Consider the following 15828-nt stretch of genomic DNA (forward strand, 5'->3'; position numbering starts at 1 on the left):
AATTTCATCCACATTATATCAAATATGACTAAAGTCTGGAAAGGATAATGAAAAGAATAACAATTATATTAGGACAGTAGGAATTTGCATTGATGAGTTTGACATTTTAACAATTTCCTTTAAAATTGTTTTAATATAATGACACTTATTAAAAATGTCATTACAAATACCTCTACTACTACATGTTAGTACTTAATGGAGGATATGATAGTTGATGTGACTGGTATGTACGATTTTTTAAAATACCAAAAGTAATTCTCAGGTTAATGAAAACTCTCTAATGAAAGCTACAAATGCTCAAAAATCTATTTCACTGTTCTATGATTCTGACCAAAACAAGTGTTAATAGAGGGGCTAAATTATTATGTTCTCAAAGTTTGCCAATAACAATAACTACTTGAAATAAATGAGTCACGGACTGCGATTTGGAAACTTTGTTCATAAGGATCTTTATCTTAATAGTACCGCCTCAATGGGACTTACAACTAAGATGATTAACTATTCATTTATTAATTCATCTTCATTAGTGATTCATTCAAAAATGAAGATGATCAAAAATACATCAGTTTAGTGAGTAATACAGCCTTATTCCCACCTCCAAGAAATTAAGATAATTTATACCAAATTTTGTCAACATCTCAAACATTTTCTACTAACTACTTCAAAATGGCATTAAAACCAATATAGAAGCATCTGAATTTTCATTTACTTATCACCAGAATTCAAAATTATAAATATAAAATAAATAAAACCCAAACATGTTCAGCATTTAGAAGAATGGTTAATCTAACTGGGCAAGTACAACATAAGAGGAAAAACATGGCATTAATGCCCAATCTAGTAATGATTCCTTTACATTTTTGCACAAATTCTACATAATCCTCTAAATAAAACTACTTAAACTCTCAAATCTCAATCTGCTTCTACTATTCCAAAAACTATGCCATGTGGTTAACAGTCAATTTATATCCTCTCCAAACTGAAATTTACAGAGCCATGATTTGCTTTAAGGAAAGTACAGGAAAAAAAAAAGTACAGGAAATTCCCTGAGAGTCTAGTGGTTAGGACTCATAGCTTTCACTGCAGCGGCCTGGGTTCAATCCCCAGTTGGGGAACTAAGATCCAGAAAGCCACACAGCGCCACCAAAGCAACAAAAATAAAAACAAACAAACAAAATCCCAAAAACAACAATGCCAAAACAAAACAGTGTCTTAAGACTTACTACCAATGAAGAAAGGGCAGTTGGAAATGTATTCATCATTATCTGTATTTTCATATCAATTTCAGGTCAATTTCTTGATACAGAAATAAAGAAGTATTTGCATTTTCTCAGTTCATAACATGTTTTGAAACTGAATCAGATTATGGGGTAGAATTAGCATTCTCTACTAATTCCTATTCAATCAACAAACATGTATTTGCGTCATCACAATTATTACTGGAGTTAGTTTATCAATTTTTATTTCTCAGAAGACTGTAAGTGCAAAACTACAGGAACTTTTCAGAAGATAAGTTTTAAAACTCACTGAAGAAAAATTCTATACAAACTCAAATCAGCAGATGGTTGAGAACATGTTATGTACATGTCACTACAGCACCCCCAAAGGATGATGATGAAGGGATGTACTTACGTTTCAAAACATCGATCCACGTTGTCAGACATCAAAAGCAGCATGCATAGCTGTTCAAGGGCTATTAGTTGCATGTCCCTTTCATCTCCTTGTCCCATCTGCAGCCATTCCAGCAATGTATCTGGGTCCACATCTGCCATGGTTTTTTAAGCTTCTTTGCTTAAATTTAAAAAGCAAAGGCAAAAAGTCCTTTAAATGTCCAGGACTGAACAGCGTAAGCTTAATTTTTTTTCTTTTCTTTTACATTGACTAGAGCCAGATTTTCTTGGTGTCCTAGGAATTAGAAAAGACTCATAAGTATGTTTGGATCGTGTACTTAACCATAGTTTTCCAACTTTCCTTATTCCTCGGGTTTAACTTCATACATCGTACTAAATAAAAACCAGTTTTGCACAAGAGTATAAGCTGATTAGGCTGCTGCTTAAACTGGAAACCAGAGCCGTCTTTGTCAAAGACAGTTAAACAAACTTCAGAATCCCTCTATTGCTATCACTAACGTGTTTGCCAAAAGGCAAACAACACCTTACTAAGGGTTCTTTTTTTTTCCAGAAAACTTCTTTCCCCCTCCCGTCACCCAAAGCTGATCTTCTGATAAGGATTAGATTCAGTATTTTAAGGAAACTTAGCACTTTGATCCAATTCCCCTCCAAATCAAGTCTCTACTTTAAAATTATTTTCAATTTCTTAAATCCTGCTGATTTAATTTACTGCTATCCTTAAGATGTTAAAATACAAACGATATACAAGATCTATCTAAGATTTGATTAGGAATTTCGGCAGTAGCAGCAACTGTTCTTAAAAGTTAAAAAAAACAAAGTTTAAAAAGAAATGCTACAAGTAAGTGCACTGGACTAACACGTTACAGATCAGAACACAGGCCAATCTGCGGTCCTCTCTCCCCATCCCCACCGAATGGGGCAGTTGGTTAAAAACAACAGCAACAACAACAGCGAAGCAGCCCCAACAGGCAAGTCAATACAAAAACTCAGAAGCACTCTGACGAGAGGACTGGTTGGGTACCCTGTAACCCAGCTGCAGGTGCATAAATCCAGCGGCAGGTTCCGGTGGGCACCCAACGGCGGCGATACGCAAGGGTGACCCAAAACTCAGGGCCCAGCCGACACGGCGCCGAGAGACGCAGGCACAGCGCTCCGGTTTTCCCGAACCAAACCCGGCTAAGTTAGCTACCTGTGTCGAGGAGGGTAAGTTTTGGAGGTGGAGCTGCGAGCCTCTCTACCCGAGAGGAGGAGGCCGGAGCAGGCAGGGCGATGGGTCTCCCGGGAGCGGCGCCCGGAACTCCGAGGCCCGGCGGGACGTCCCTGGCCCCGTCGGGCGGCGATCCTTTCTCAAGGACAAGGGGGGGCAGCCATGGGCTCTGGCTTGGACAAGCCGGGGCCCGCCGTGGGCAGGGTCGGGGGAGGGAAACAAAGGGGCCAGGCGGGTGAGTCGGCGGCAGCCTGCCGACCTCACCAGGGGCCGGGGTCTCGCTCCCGGGCTACCGCCGGGCATCCCTGATCCCGGCACCAGGCCTGACCCTTCCGGCCGCCAAAGGCGCTCCTGCGTCCCCTTTCCTCAAGCTCTTACCCAAGCCTGTCGTCTCAAACCGCTCCGGTCCAGCTCCAAGCAGGCCGCGGGCTGAGCCAGGCCCGGCCGCGGCCCTCGAGTTCCCAGGAAGCCGCAGGCCGCGCAGGTCGAGCCGGGCTGGCGGCACAGGAAAAGCCGCGCCTTGTCCCTCCCCTTCCTCCGCGGGGACCTGGTGACAGGGAAGCCAGAGGTTCCCCAGACCGGCGGCAGCCAGCTCACGTCCCGTCCCCGGCACGCGGCTCCTCAGGCCCTGCAGCTTAGAGGCCCGCGCCGTACTGCCGGCGGCGGCGGCGGGGGGAGGCCGCGTCCATCGCGATCCGGGAGGGGGAAGGGAGGAGGGTCGGGGGAGAGCCGGGCGGGGAAGCTGCGGAGGGCAGCAGTGCGCCGCGGAGGCGGAGCAAATGGGCTCCGCTGGCTGCGACCCCGCCGGCCGCCACGCGGGGGCGCTGAGGAGACCCGTCGGCCCGCGGCGCAGGGTCGCAGGGCGCCGGGGCGCGGAGCGACCGGTAGCTTCGTCGCCGCTACCGAGGGCCTCCGGCTCCCTCGGCCTAGTCAGCTGTGGGTTTCCTATCGTACGCTCTGCGCCTTCACGTTTCGTTGGCAATTCAAGCGCGCTCCCAGCACCGCGCGCACACGGGTGCACGCACGCTTAGCGTGTTTTGCACGGTGTGTACACACTTGGCGTGCTCCTGCTGAAAGCCCCCACGCTGCACGTCAAAGCTGCGGCCCAACCTGTCCTGGCCCGGCCTCCCGCCTCTGCGGCCCGGCCTCCGGCGCGAGCTTCTCCTCCTCCTCGCTGGTCACCCCTCCTCGCGCACGGAAGTGCGTCGCGGGAAGAAAAGCGCCACCCTTCGGTCCTGGGAGGCGAACTGCCCGGCAGTTCAGAAAGAAAACCTTTCACCACAGTCTTGTGAGGTAAATATTGTCGAGTATCCTCTCCGTGGTACGGACGAGAGAGCTGAGGTTCCAAAAGGTTTGAATTCAGGCCCGCTGGCGTTTCCAGGAAGCAGCAGTACCTCGAGTGTGCTTTCGACTTTTTCCTGTGGGTTGTGACCTTAAGTATGTCCGTAGTTATTCGAACGTTTATGTTCGAACGTTTTATTTCACACGCGTTGAAAACAAAATGTGTCTGCTTATGAGGCGCACTTGGAGACACTTAAGATGTAATTAGTTGGAAATGTGAGTATAGCTTTCTTTTTCTTTTAATCAAGAAATGAATCCCTTGGTTTGTGAGATATGTAAACCCATGCCCCATACACCCACTGTATTTAAAAAACAAAAACGAGTGTTACGTGATAGTATTTGAGGAGTGTTCCTTTAAGCAGAGGAGCTGCTGCATAAATTTGAAGAACTAGTATTTTGTAAATTGCACATTTGCACCTCGAATATCTTTAGATACATATGTCCCACTGTAGCAGGTAAGGTTCCTAGGTCTCGTGCTTATAGGTCAAATTAAGAGATAAGAGTTGAGGATTCCACTATCTTGTCCCAACTACAGCACATAAGAATAATTATTTGCGAGCTATGAATGTAACTTGGAGCTGCCAGGACAATCTTCAAGGAGGAAAGTGGCATTTAATTTGGACCTTGAAGAAATGGGTAGAATGTGAACACTGCAAGTGAGGAAAAAGAATAAAGCAAAGCCTGATCAGTTCTGAAACAAAGGAAAGAGGACCTGTGCTTCAAGCAAAACCCAGCGTTAAGCAATGATGGAGAAAATAGGAGCTAAAATCAGCAGGGATTTAAATGTGTGGGATACAGAATTTTTTTTTTTTTTTAATTATTTTTTTTTTTATTTTTCAGGGGGTTTTGTCATACATTGATGTGAATCAGCCATAGAGTTACACGTATTCCCCATCCTGGTCTCCCATCCCACCTCCCTCTCCACCTGATTCCTCTGGATCTTCCCAACCCAACAGGCCCGAGCACTTGACTCATGCCTCCCACCTGGGCTGGTGGTCTGTTTCACCACAGATAATATACATGCTGTTCTTTCGAAACATCCCACCCTCCCCTTCTCACACAGAGTTCAAAAGTCTGTTCTGTACTTCTGCGTCTCTTCTTCTGCCCTGCATATAGGGCCATTGTTACCATCTTTCTAAGTTCCGTATATATGTGTTAGTATACTGTAATGTTCTTTATCTTTCTGGGTCACCTCACTCTGTATAATGGGCTCCAGTTTCATCCATCTCATTAGAACTGATTCAAAAGAATTCTTTTTAACGGCTGAGTAATATTCCATGGTGTATATGTACCACAGCTTCCTTATCCATTCATCTGCTGATGGGCATCTAGGTTGCTTCCATGTCCTGGCTATTATAAACAGTGCTGCGATGAACATTGGGGTGCACGTGTCTCTTTCAGATCTGGATTCCTCAGTGTGTATGCCCAGAAGTGGTATTGCTGGGTCATATGGTAGTTCTATTTCCAGTTTTTTAAGAAATCTCCACACTGTTTTCCATAGTGGCTGTACTAGTTTGCATTCCCACCAACAGTGTAAGAGGATCCCCTTTTCTCCACACCCTCTCCAGCATTTATTGCTTGTAGACTTTTGGATAGCAGCCATCCTGACTGGCGTGTAATGGTACCTCATTGTGGTTTTGATTTGCATTTCTCTGATAATGAGCGATGTGGAGCATCTTTTCATGTGTTTGTTAGCCATCTGTATGTCTTCTTTGGAGAAATGTCTGTTTAGTTCTTTGGCCCATTTTTTGATTGGGTCATTTATTTTTCTGGAATTGAGCTTCAGGAGTTGCTTGTATATTTTTGAGATTAATCCTTTGTCTGTTTCCTCATTTGCTATTATTTTCTCCCAATCTGAGGGCTGTCTTTTCACCTTATTTATAGTTTCCTTTCTTGTGCAAAAGCTTTTAAGTTTCATTAGGTCCCATTTGTTTATTTTTGCTTTTATTTCCAATATTCTGGGAGGTGGGTCATAGAAGATCTTGCTGTGATTTATGTCAGAGAGTGTTTTGCCTATGTTCTCCTCTAGGAGTTTTATAGTTTCTGGTCTTATATTTAGATCTTTAATCCATTTTGAGTTTATTTTTGTGTATGGTGTTAGAAAGTGTTCTATTTTCATTCTTTTACAAGTGGATGACCAGTTTTCCCAGCACCACTTGTTAAAGAGGTTGTCTTTTTTCCATTGTATATCCTTGCCTCCTTTGTCAAAGATAAGGTGTCCATAGGTTCGTGGATTTATCTCTGGGCTTTCTGTTCTGTTCCATTGATCTATATTTCTGTCTTTGTGCCAGTACCATACTGTCTTGATGACTGTGGCTTTGTAGTAGAGTCTGAAGTCAGGCAGGTTGATTCCTCCAGTTCCATTCTTCTTTCTCAAGATTACTTTGGCTATTCGAGGTTTTTTGTATTTCCATACAAATTGTGAAATTATTTGTTCTAGTTCTGTGAAAAATACCGTTGGTAGCTTGATAGGGATTGCATTGAATCTATAGATTGCTTTGGGTAGAATAGCCATTTTGACAATATTGATTCTTCCAATCCATGAACACGGTATGTTTCTCCATCTGTTTGTGTCCTCTTTGATTTCTTTCATCAGTGTTTTATAGTTTTCTGTGTATAGGTCTTTTGTTTCTTTAGGTAGATATACTCCTAAGTATTTTATTCTTTTTGTTGCAATGGTGAATGGTATTGTTTCCTTAATTTCTCTTTCTGTTTTTTCATTGTTAGTATATAGGAATGCAAGGGATTTCTGTGTGTTAATTTTATATCCTGCAACTTTACTATATTCATTGATTAGCTCTAGTAATTTTCTGGAAGAGTCTTTAGGGTTTTCTATGTAGAGGATCATGTCATCTGCAAACAGCGAGAGTTTCACTTCTTCTTTTCCTATCTGGATTCCTTTTACATCTTTTTCTGCTCTGATTGCTGTGGCCAAAACTTCCAACGCTATGTTGAATAGTAGTGGTGAGAGTGGGCATCCTTGTCTTGTTCCTGATTTCAGAGGAAATGCTTTCATTTTTTCACCATTGAGGGTGATGCTTGCTGTGGGTTTGTCATATATAGCTTTTATTATGTTGAGGTATGTTCCCTCTATTCCTGCTTTCTGGAGAGTTTTAATCATAAATGAGTGTTGAATTTTGTCAAAGGCTTTCTCTGCATCTATTGAGATAATCATATGGTTTTTATCTTCCAATTTGTTAATGTGGTGTATTACGTTGATCGATTTGCGGATATTAAAGAATCCTTGCATTCCTGGGATAAAGCCCACTTGGTCATGGTGTATGATTTTTTTAATATGTTGTTGGATTCTGTTTGCTAGAATTTTGTTAAGGATTTTTGCATCTATGTTCATCAGTGATATTGGCCTGTAGTTTTCTTTTTTTGTGGCATCTTTGTCTGGTTTTGGAATTAGGGTGATGGTGGCCTCATAGAATGAGTTTGGAAGTTTACCTTCATCTGCAATTTTCTGGAAGAGTTTGAGTAAGACAGGTGTTAGCTCTTCTCTAAATTTTTGGTAGAATTCAGCTGTGAAGCCATCTGGTCCTGGTGGGATACAGAATTTATGCTGAGGTAAAGTAGCAAGTTCTGGACTAGAGCATTGACTGGGAAAGTTCTAAAGAGTCTTGTAAAGGTGTATAGGGTAAGAGTTCAGAATAGCTAATAAGAACTACCTAGACAAGGAGATTGGAGAAGGCAGTGGCAACCCACTCCAGTACTCTTGCCTGGAAAATCCCATGGATGGAGGAGCCTGGTGGGCTGCCGTCTATGGCGTCGCACAGAGTCGGACACGACTGAAGCGACTTAGCAACAGCAGCAGACAAGGAGATTAACTGGGAGATTGGAAAATTCCTCCAGTAGTGGAGAGAGAAAGGGCCTAGTTTTTGGTGATAAGAAGACAGTTCGGATGGAGAAGAAATAAATCTTAAAAATGTTTTATACATGCAAATGTTTTATAAATACCCCTATACATGCACAGCTGTCAAAAGCTCCACCGCCTAGTACATTTGTGACAATGAATATATGTCGATAGACCATTATCACTCAAATTCCATAGCTTACATTAGAGTTCACTTTTGGTGTTGTATATTCTGTGGGTTATGACAAACATATCTTGACACATATCCGCCATTATAATATCATAACAGCATATTTTCACTGCCCTAAAAATCACCTGTGCTCTACCTATTCATCCCACTCTCACCTAGCCCCTGACAACCACTAATCTTTTCACTAAGTCTATTGTTTTACCTTATTCAGAATGTTGCATAGTTGAAGTCATATAATATATAGCCTTTTCATATTGGTTTCTTTCATTTAATAATGTGCATGTAGGGTTCTCTTCATGACTTAATAACTCATTTTTTTGTTTGCTTGTTTTTAGGGCCAAATAATATTCTGTTGTCTAGAAGTACCAGAGTTTATCCATCCACCTACTAAAGAACATCTTGGATATTTCCAAGTTTTGGCAATAAAAGTACTGCTATAAAGACCCAGCTGCAAGTTTTTACATGGACAGAAGTGTTCAACTCATTTGGATAAATACTAAGAACCACAGTTTCTAGATTGTATGGTAAGAATATGTCTTTATTTTCTTCCATTTTTATTGAGATATAATTAACATACTGTACTGTGTAATCTTAAGGAATACAACATAATTATTTGACTTACATATATCATGAAATGATTACCACAGTAGGTTTGGTGAACCTATCCATCATCTCATATAGATAACACATTACAGATTAAAAAATATTTTTTCCTTGGCATGAGAAAGAACTCTTAGGATTTAGTCTGTTACCAACTTTCATTTATAATGTTCAGCATTGTTAATTATCATTATTATGTTATAAATTGCATTCCTGGTACATATTTTTCTTGTAACTGGAAATTTGTACCCTTTGACTACCTTCATCTGATTTTTTCTCCCTCCCACAAGAATATGTTTACTTTTGTAAGAAGCTGTTTAACTGTCTTTCAAAGCAGCTGTACCATTTGTTTTGTTTGTTTTTTTTTTTTTGACACTGCCACGCATCTTGTGGGCTCTTAGCTCCCTGACCAAGGATCAAGAGCACGAGTCCTAACCACTGGACCGCCAAGGAATTTCCCCCATTTTGCATTTCTATACGCAGTTAAAGTTGCTATTGCTCACAGTCCCTTCAGCATTTGTTTTTGTCAGTGTTTTGGATTTTGCCCACCATCCTAACAGATGTATAATGGTATATTATTTTAATTTTCAATTCCTTTCTGACATTATATGGAACATTTTTTTTTCGTATACTTATGAAAGTATATACTTTTCTTTTAATCTTTTCATATACTTATTTGCCATTTGTATATCTTCTGCAGTGAGGTGTCTATTTGCATCTGTTGCCCATTTTTTAAGCAGATTGTTCATCTGATTGTTGAATTTTAAGAGTTCTTTGTATATTTCGATAATAGTATTTATCAGATGTGTCTTTGTGAATGTTTTCTTTACCTGGGGAACTTTTAAAATGTCAGATGCTCAGACCATATCTCAGGCCAGTTCAGTCAGTGTCTCTGAACATAGAATTTGGACACCAGTATTTTTTGAAGTGATTCTAATGTATAGCCAAGGCTCAAGGCTGAGAACCACTGACCTAAGTCAATACAACAACAATAATATTTGAATATGATTATAATACTTATTATTGTTGCAACTAGATTTTATTAGGTACTTATGTCCTAACACCCTTCTAAATATATTACAAATATTAATTCACTATGGACATCAGCTACTTTGACTTGCTGTCTGTGTTGCCTTGGCTTCTCTGAGTTTTGTTTTCCTAATCTATAAGATTAAGGTGATAATAGATACCAACCCTTCATAGAATGATTATATTAAACAAGATAATGCATATCAATGCCTACCACATATTAAATAAACACCCAAAAGTGCCTGCTATTAATAATATTACATTATTAGTTCAGCTCTCCAGTGTGGCATGCTAGGTCTGCTTCCTCTTCCATAGGACAGGTCACCAAACAAAGACAACAGTCATGATTCCCATACCCTCCCTTCTCCTGGCAAAATAAGTCTAGTTCCTGCAATGGCTTTTCCCTCCTTGGTCATGTTCTAATGTCTCCTGACATACTTTAAGTAAGAACTCCTAAGCCTGAAACTGTGCTTTAAAGGTGGTCCGACCTGGACAGAGGAATGCCATTTTCCATTGCATTGGGTGCAGAGAGTGACAATCACATCACTTTTTTGGCTCATACAGAGTTTGCTCAACTAAAGTCCTTACTTCTTGCTCCCTGAACTGCCAAGCCAACTTTCCTTCAGTCTTTTAATTTAGCAGTTGATATTTCTGTCGTTAATGTTTAGACTTACTAGATTTCGTCTTGTTGGTTCTGTGTCAGTGCTGCATCCCATAGCAATCTCTTTGAATCCTGACTGGAAGTCAAAGGTATCAGCTGTCCCCCCAGATTCTTTGTTAGTAGTCAATTAGATAAAGGTGTTGGACAGAATATGGCCAAAACAAAGCCTCTGATGAATGACAAACCTTTTACCAAGCAGTTTTTCTCCATTAAATAACATTCTCGTGATGTAGTTGTTCAGGTAACAGCTTTGCTTCAGCAATACATGAACCGTGAACTTCTAGATGTTCAAGCTGGTTTTAGAAAAGGCCGAGGAACAAGAGATCACATTGCCAACATCCACTGGATCATCGAAAAAGCAAGAGAGTTCCAGAAGAACATCTATTTCTCCTTTATTGACTATGCCAAAACCATTGACTGTGTGGATCACAATAAATGTGGAATATTCTGAAAGAGATGGGAATACCAGACCACCTGACCTGCCTCTTGAGAAACCTGTATGCAGGTCAGGAAGCAACAGTTAGCACTGGACATGGAACAACAGACTGGTTCCAAATAGGAAAAGGAGTACATCAAGGCTGTATATTGTCACCCTGCTTATTTAACTTATATGCAGAGTACATCATGAGAAACGCTGGGCTGGAGGAAGCACAAGCTGGAATCAAGATTGCTGGGACAAATATCAATAACCTCAGATATGAAGATGACACCACCCTTATGGCAGAAAGTGAAGAAAAATTAAAGACCCTCTTGATGAAAGTGAAAGAGGAGAGTATAAAAGTTGGCTTAAAGCTCAACATTAAGAAAACTAAGATCATGGCATCTGGGCACATCACTTCATGGCAAATAGGTGGGGAAAAAATGGAAACAGTGGCTGACTTTAATTTTTTGGGCTCCAGAATCACTGCAGATGGTGACTGCAGCCATGAAATTAAAAGACACTTGGAAGGAAAGTTATGACCAACCTAGACAGCATGTTAAAAAGTAGAGACATTACTTTGTCAACAAAGGTCTGTCTAGTCAAGGCTATGGTTTTTCCAGTAGTGATGTATGGATATAAGAGTTGGACTATAAAGAAAGCCGAGCACAGAAAAATTGATGCTTTTGAACTGTGGTGTTGGAGAAGACTCTTGGGAGTCCTTTGGATTGCAAGGAGATCCAACCAGTCCATCCTAAAGATCAGTCTAGGTGTTCATTGGAAGGACTGATGCTGAAGCTAAAACTCCAATACTTTGGCCCCCTGATGCAAAGAGCTGACTCATTTGAAAAGACCCTGATGCTGAGAAAGATTGAGGACAGGAGGAGAAGGGGACGACAGAGGATGAGATGGTTGGATGGCATCACCGACTCACTGGACATGGGTTTGGGTGAACTCGGGGATTTGGTAATGGACAGGGAGGCCTGGCATACTGCGATTCATGGGGTCGCAAAGAGTCGGACACTACTGAGCGACTGAACTGAACTGATTTGTAACCTGACCCACTTACCTCCTTCTTGATGATAGAAATTTTAATGTACTTTTGTTTAAAAACTCACAATGCTAAGAAAATCAAAATTGAGTCTTGTAATATAGAATGAACATGTATTCAAAATTTTGAAGGAAATATTATCAATTGCCTTCTTGAAACTCACTTATTTCAACTATGACATCCCAGTAACATTTGGGGAAGTTGGGTTACACCATATATGTAGGAACTCTCTTTTTTGTGTGTGTCTAAACTTATTTCAAAATTGAAAGTTAAAAGAACAAGATAATAAGTTTGGCTTGAGATGACTAATTCTTAGTAATGCTGCATTCTAGGAATCATTCTTCTAAAGATTTCAAAAATGATATATTTAAAATAAATTCTAGAATTTTGACAGTTTTTTTCAAAACTCACTGTATCCGTCATGTGTCCCTTGATAGTATAGACAAAAAACAAATAATAGTTGTAAAAGTTATGTTTAATGTTCCTAGTTAGGTGTTCTTGCACCAAGGCTAAAAAAAAAAATAAAAAGTTGTTAACTCTTCATTAGCCTACTCATGTGCATAATAAGTACTTTATAATTTAAAGGAAAAGTAGGATCTGATTTACAAAAATTACATTACATTTTTTATTACATATTACATATTTTGTTACATATTTTTTAAAGTGTATTAGGAGAAAAACATATAATGATTGTATAAATTTGAAGTTTCTCCTGTATATTTGCTATTAAGGGATTATTATTAATTGTCTTTCAGTTCAGTTCAGTTCAGTCGCTCAGTGGTGTCCGACTCTTTGCAACCCCGTAAATCGCAGCATGCCAGGCCTCCATGTCCATCACCAACTCCCGGAGTTTACTCAAACTCATGCCCATCGAGTCAGTGATGCCATCCAGCCATCTCATCCTCTGTCGTCCCCTTCTCCTCCTGCCCCCAATCCCTCCCAAAGACTTTGGGTTCCAAAAGACCCAAAGCATCAGAGTCTTTTCCAATGAGTCAACTCTTCACATCAGGTGGCCAAAGTATTGGAGTTTCAGCTTCAGCATCAGTCCTTCCAATGAATTCCCAGGACTGATCTCCTTCAGGATGGACTGGTTGGATCTCCTTGCAGTCCAAGGGACTCTGAAGAGTCTTCTCCAACACCACAGTTCAAAAGCATCAATTTTTCAGTGCTCAGCTTTCTTCAGTCCAACTCTCACATCCATACATGACCACTGGAAAAACCATAGCCTTGACCAGACAGACCTTTGTTGGCGAAGTCATGTCTCTGCTTTTTAACATGCTATCTAGGTTGGTCATAACTTTCCGTCCAAGGGGTAAGCGTCTTTTAATTTCATGGCTGCAGTCACCATCTGCAGTGATTTTGGAGCCCAAAAAAATAAAGTCTGACACTGTTTCCACTGTCTCCCATGTTTCCCATGAGGTAATGGGACTAACTGTCTTTAGTGTATGAAAATGATATAATGGTTATATTTCCTAAAAAAAAAAGAGAGACTCCTATTGCTTAGAGAAGCATACTAAAATACTTACAGGTGAAATGATATGATAACTAGGATTTGCTGCAAAATTATTTGAGAGAATAGTGGGTAGAGTTCAGATGAAACGTAATTGGCCATGCATTGAGGATAATTATTGAATCTGGGTAATAAGTAGGGATTCATTATATTAGTGTGTGTAGTTTTGTGTGTATTTGAAAATCCTGTAATAAAAATGATCTTTAAAAACTATCTAGGAGGTTTAAAAGGTTAAAGGAAGCATAATGGCATTTTGAGACAATCTTAAAGAAATGTTTCCTAATTTTTAAGTTATAGCATCATTTAACCTATTGTCAATGGAGAGAACGCTATAGTTATTTATTTAAGTTTTTTAAATACATCTATTTGTTTATTTATTTGGCTGCCCAGGATCTTTAGCTGTGGCATGTGAGACCTTTTTAGTTGTAGCATGTGTGATCTAGTTCCCTGACCAGCGATGGAATCCGGGCCTCCTGCATTGGGAGCGCTGAGTCTTAACCACTGGACCACCAGGGACATCCACTACATAAGCTTTTTAAAACTCAAAATAACTTGAGTAAGTTTATTCTTATGTTTTTGTTATGTAATAAAGAGGTTACATTATACAGGGTAATGAAAGGGACAGATATTTTAAAAATTCACTTCAGAACGCTTATACAGAGCTTGGGCTTCCCTGGTGGCTCAGACAGTAAAGAATCCACCTGCCATGCAGGAGACCTGGGTTCAGTCCCTGGGTTGAGAAGATCCCCTGCAGGAGGGCATGGCAGCCCTCTCCAGTGGTCTTGCCTGGAGGATCACTATGGACAGAGAAGCCTGGCTGGCTGCAGTCCACGGGGTCGCAAAGAATCTGACACAGCTGAGCAACTGAGCACACACACCAACTTACAGGTACCCTTTTAAGTGCTTTGTGATTACTAATTTATTTAATCTCCTTACAGCTCTGCAAGGGAGATAGTGTTATTGTCTCCATTTTACACATGGGGAGATGAAGTCCCATAAAAGTTAAGTGAAGTGAAGTGAAAGTCGCTCAGTTGTGTCCAACTCTTTGTGATCCCATGTACTATACAGTCCATGGAATTCTGTAGGCCAGAATACTGGAGTGGGTAGTCGTTCCCTTCTCCAGGAGATCTTCCCAATCCAGGGATTGAACCCAGGTCTCCCGCATTGCAGGCGGATTCTTTACCAGCTGAGCCATAAGGGAAGCCTGTAAAGGTTAAGTAATCTGTATAAGGTCACACAGCTGGTAAACAACAAAGGTGGGTTTTGAATCCAGAAAGCCTGACTGCAGAAGCTCTATTTCTCCAGATTACATGATCCCCCTCAACACACACACACACACACACCATGATAAAAAAAAAAAACATCTTGAGGAATCAAGCGTATAGAAATTATAGCATGAGCATAGAAGAGTAAATACACGAGGGCGTTTATTGCAGTGTTTTTAAACTTGTTGACTGTTGAAAATAGCCTACATATCCCATCAATAGCGACATGAAGAAATCTGCACAGATTCACTTAATCTGTGCAAATGTTTAAAGAAAATTGACTTAAAAAAAGACAAATGTTTAAAACTAGAAAGTTGCAGAATCATAAACACATTAAGATCCCATTTAAAAACTCTGTAGTATGAATAAGTGTAAAAGGAGAATTTAAAAGAAGATATACATCAATCTGTTAAATGATTTCCTCTGAAAAGAGTCAGAAGAAAGGGAATAAAGGAGAACCTTTTGATTTTTATTTTATATATCTTTTTAGTGTCTAAATTTATTTTACAATCACTTTTGCAATTAAAAGAAATTTTTAATGTAATACGTATATACAGTTAAAAAGTTGAGAAAGTCCAATAGAATGAAAAGAAAATCAGTAATAATCGCCTACCACCTTTAGGTTATTATTATTAGGATTTTGATAACATTTACATGGCTTTTTCCTAAACATAAATATATATTTATAACATGTAATGTGTATTATAAATGATATGTTATATATATTTATATATTAAAATCATATTGCATATATATTATGACCATATTAAACAATATAAAGTTAATGACATTAAACAAGTCTTAAGCCCTTTTCTTGGACTTCTTACATCACCAAAGTCCAAAATTCTTCTACCCAGTACCATCTCATCTCATGTGTTGTTCAAGGAGTCATTTTTATCCCTTTTATAAGCTAACTAAAGAAGCCTGAGGGCCAGACTTTGATTATTTGAGCTGGGAAAACTAGCTGGTTTTCTTCAGCCTTAAGGATGAAACTTATACTCTCAGAGATCAATGTCTGCCATAGTAGAGTTAGAGGTGAGCAGTTATTCAAGTAAAGCTGCTTAGCAGA

The 15828-nt window shown here is 40.1% G+C and overlaps 1 protein-coding gene and 1 long non-coding RNA gene across 7 annotated transcripts in view; one reads left to right on the forward strand and one right to left on the reverse strand.

The window, feature by feature from the left end:
- Positions 1-3352, reverse strand: part of HECTD1 (HECT domain E3 ubiquitin protein ligase 1) — a 73785-nt gene extending 70433 nt beyond the window's left edge. For all 5 annotated transcript variants that reach the window (XM_065905837.1, XM_065905835.1, XM_065905834.1 and 2 more), the window contains exons 1-2: positions 3217-3352; positions 1633-1791 (exon numbers count right to left, since the gene is read on the reverse strand). In XM_065905837.1, coding sequence (XP_065761909.1) covers positions 1633-1772 — 140 coding nt within the window. In that variant the 5' untranslated portion in view covers positions 1773-1791; positions 3217-3352. The remainder of the gene's footprint in view (positions 1-1632; positions 1792-3216) is intronic.
- Positions 3353-3727: 375 nt separating this feature from the next.
- Positions 3728-15557, forward strand: LOC136146854 (uncharacterized). 2 transcript variants are annotated; one of them, XR_010659084.1, is made up of 3 exons: positions 3728-4131; positions 8561-8749; positions 10749-15557. It is a non-coding gene; the product is annotated as an uncharacterized lncRNA (long non-coding RNA). The 2 variants fall into 2 exon arrangements; XR_010659085.1 differs by lacking the exon at positions 3728-4131 and adding an exon at positions 4146-4395.
- Positions 15558-15828: the final 271 nt, after the last annotated feature.

The sequence above is a fragment of the Muntiacus reevesi genome, chromosome 15 (assembly GCF_963930625.1).
Source record: "Muntiacus reevesi chromosome 15, mMunRee1.1, whole genome shotgun sequence".
NCBI lineage: Eukaryota > Metazoa > Chordata > Mammalia > Artiodactyla > Cervidae > Muntiacus > Muntiacus reevesi.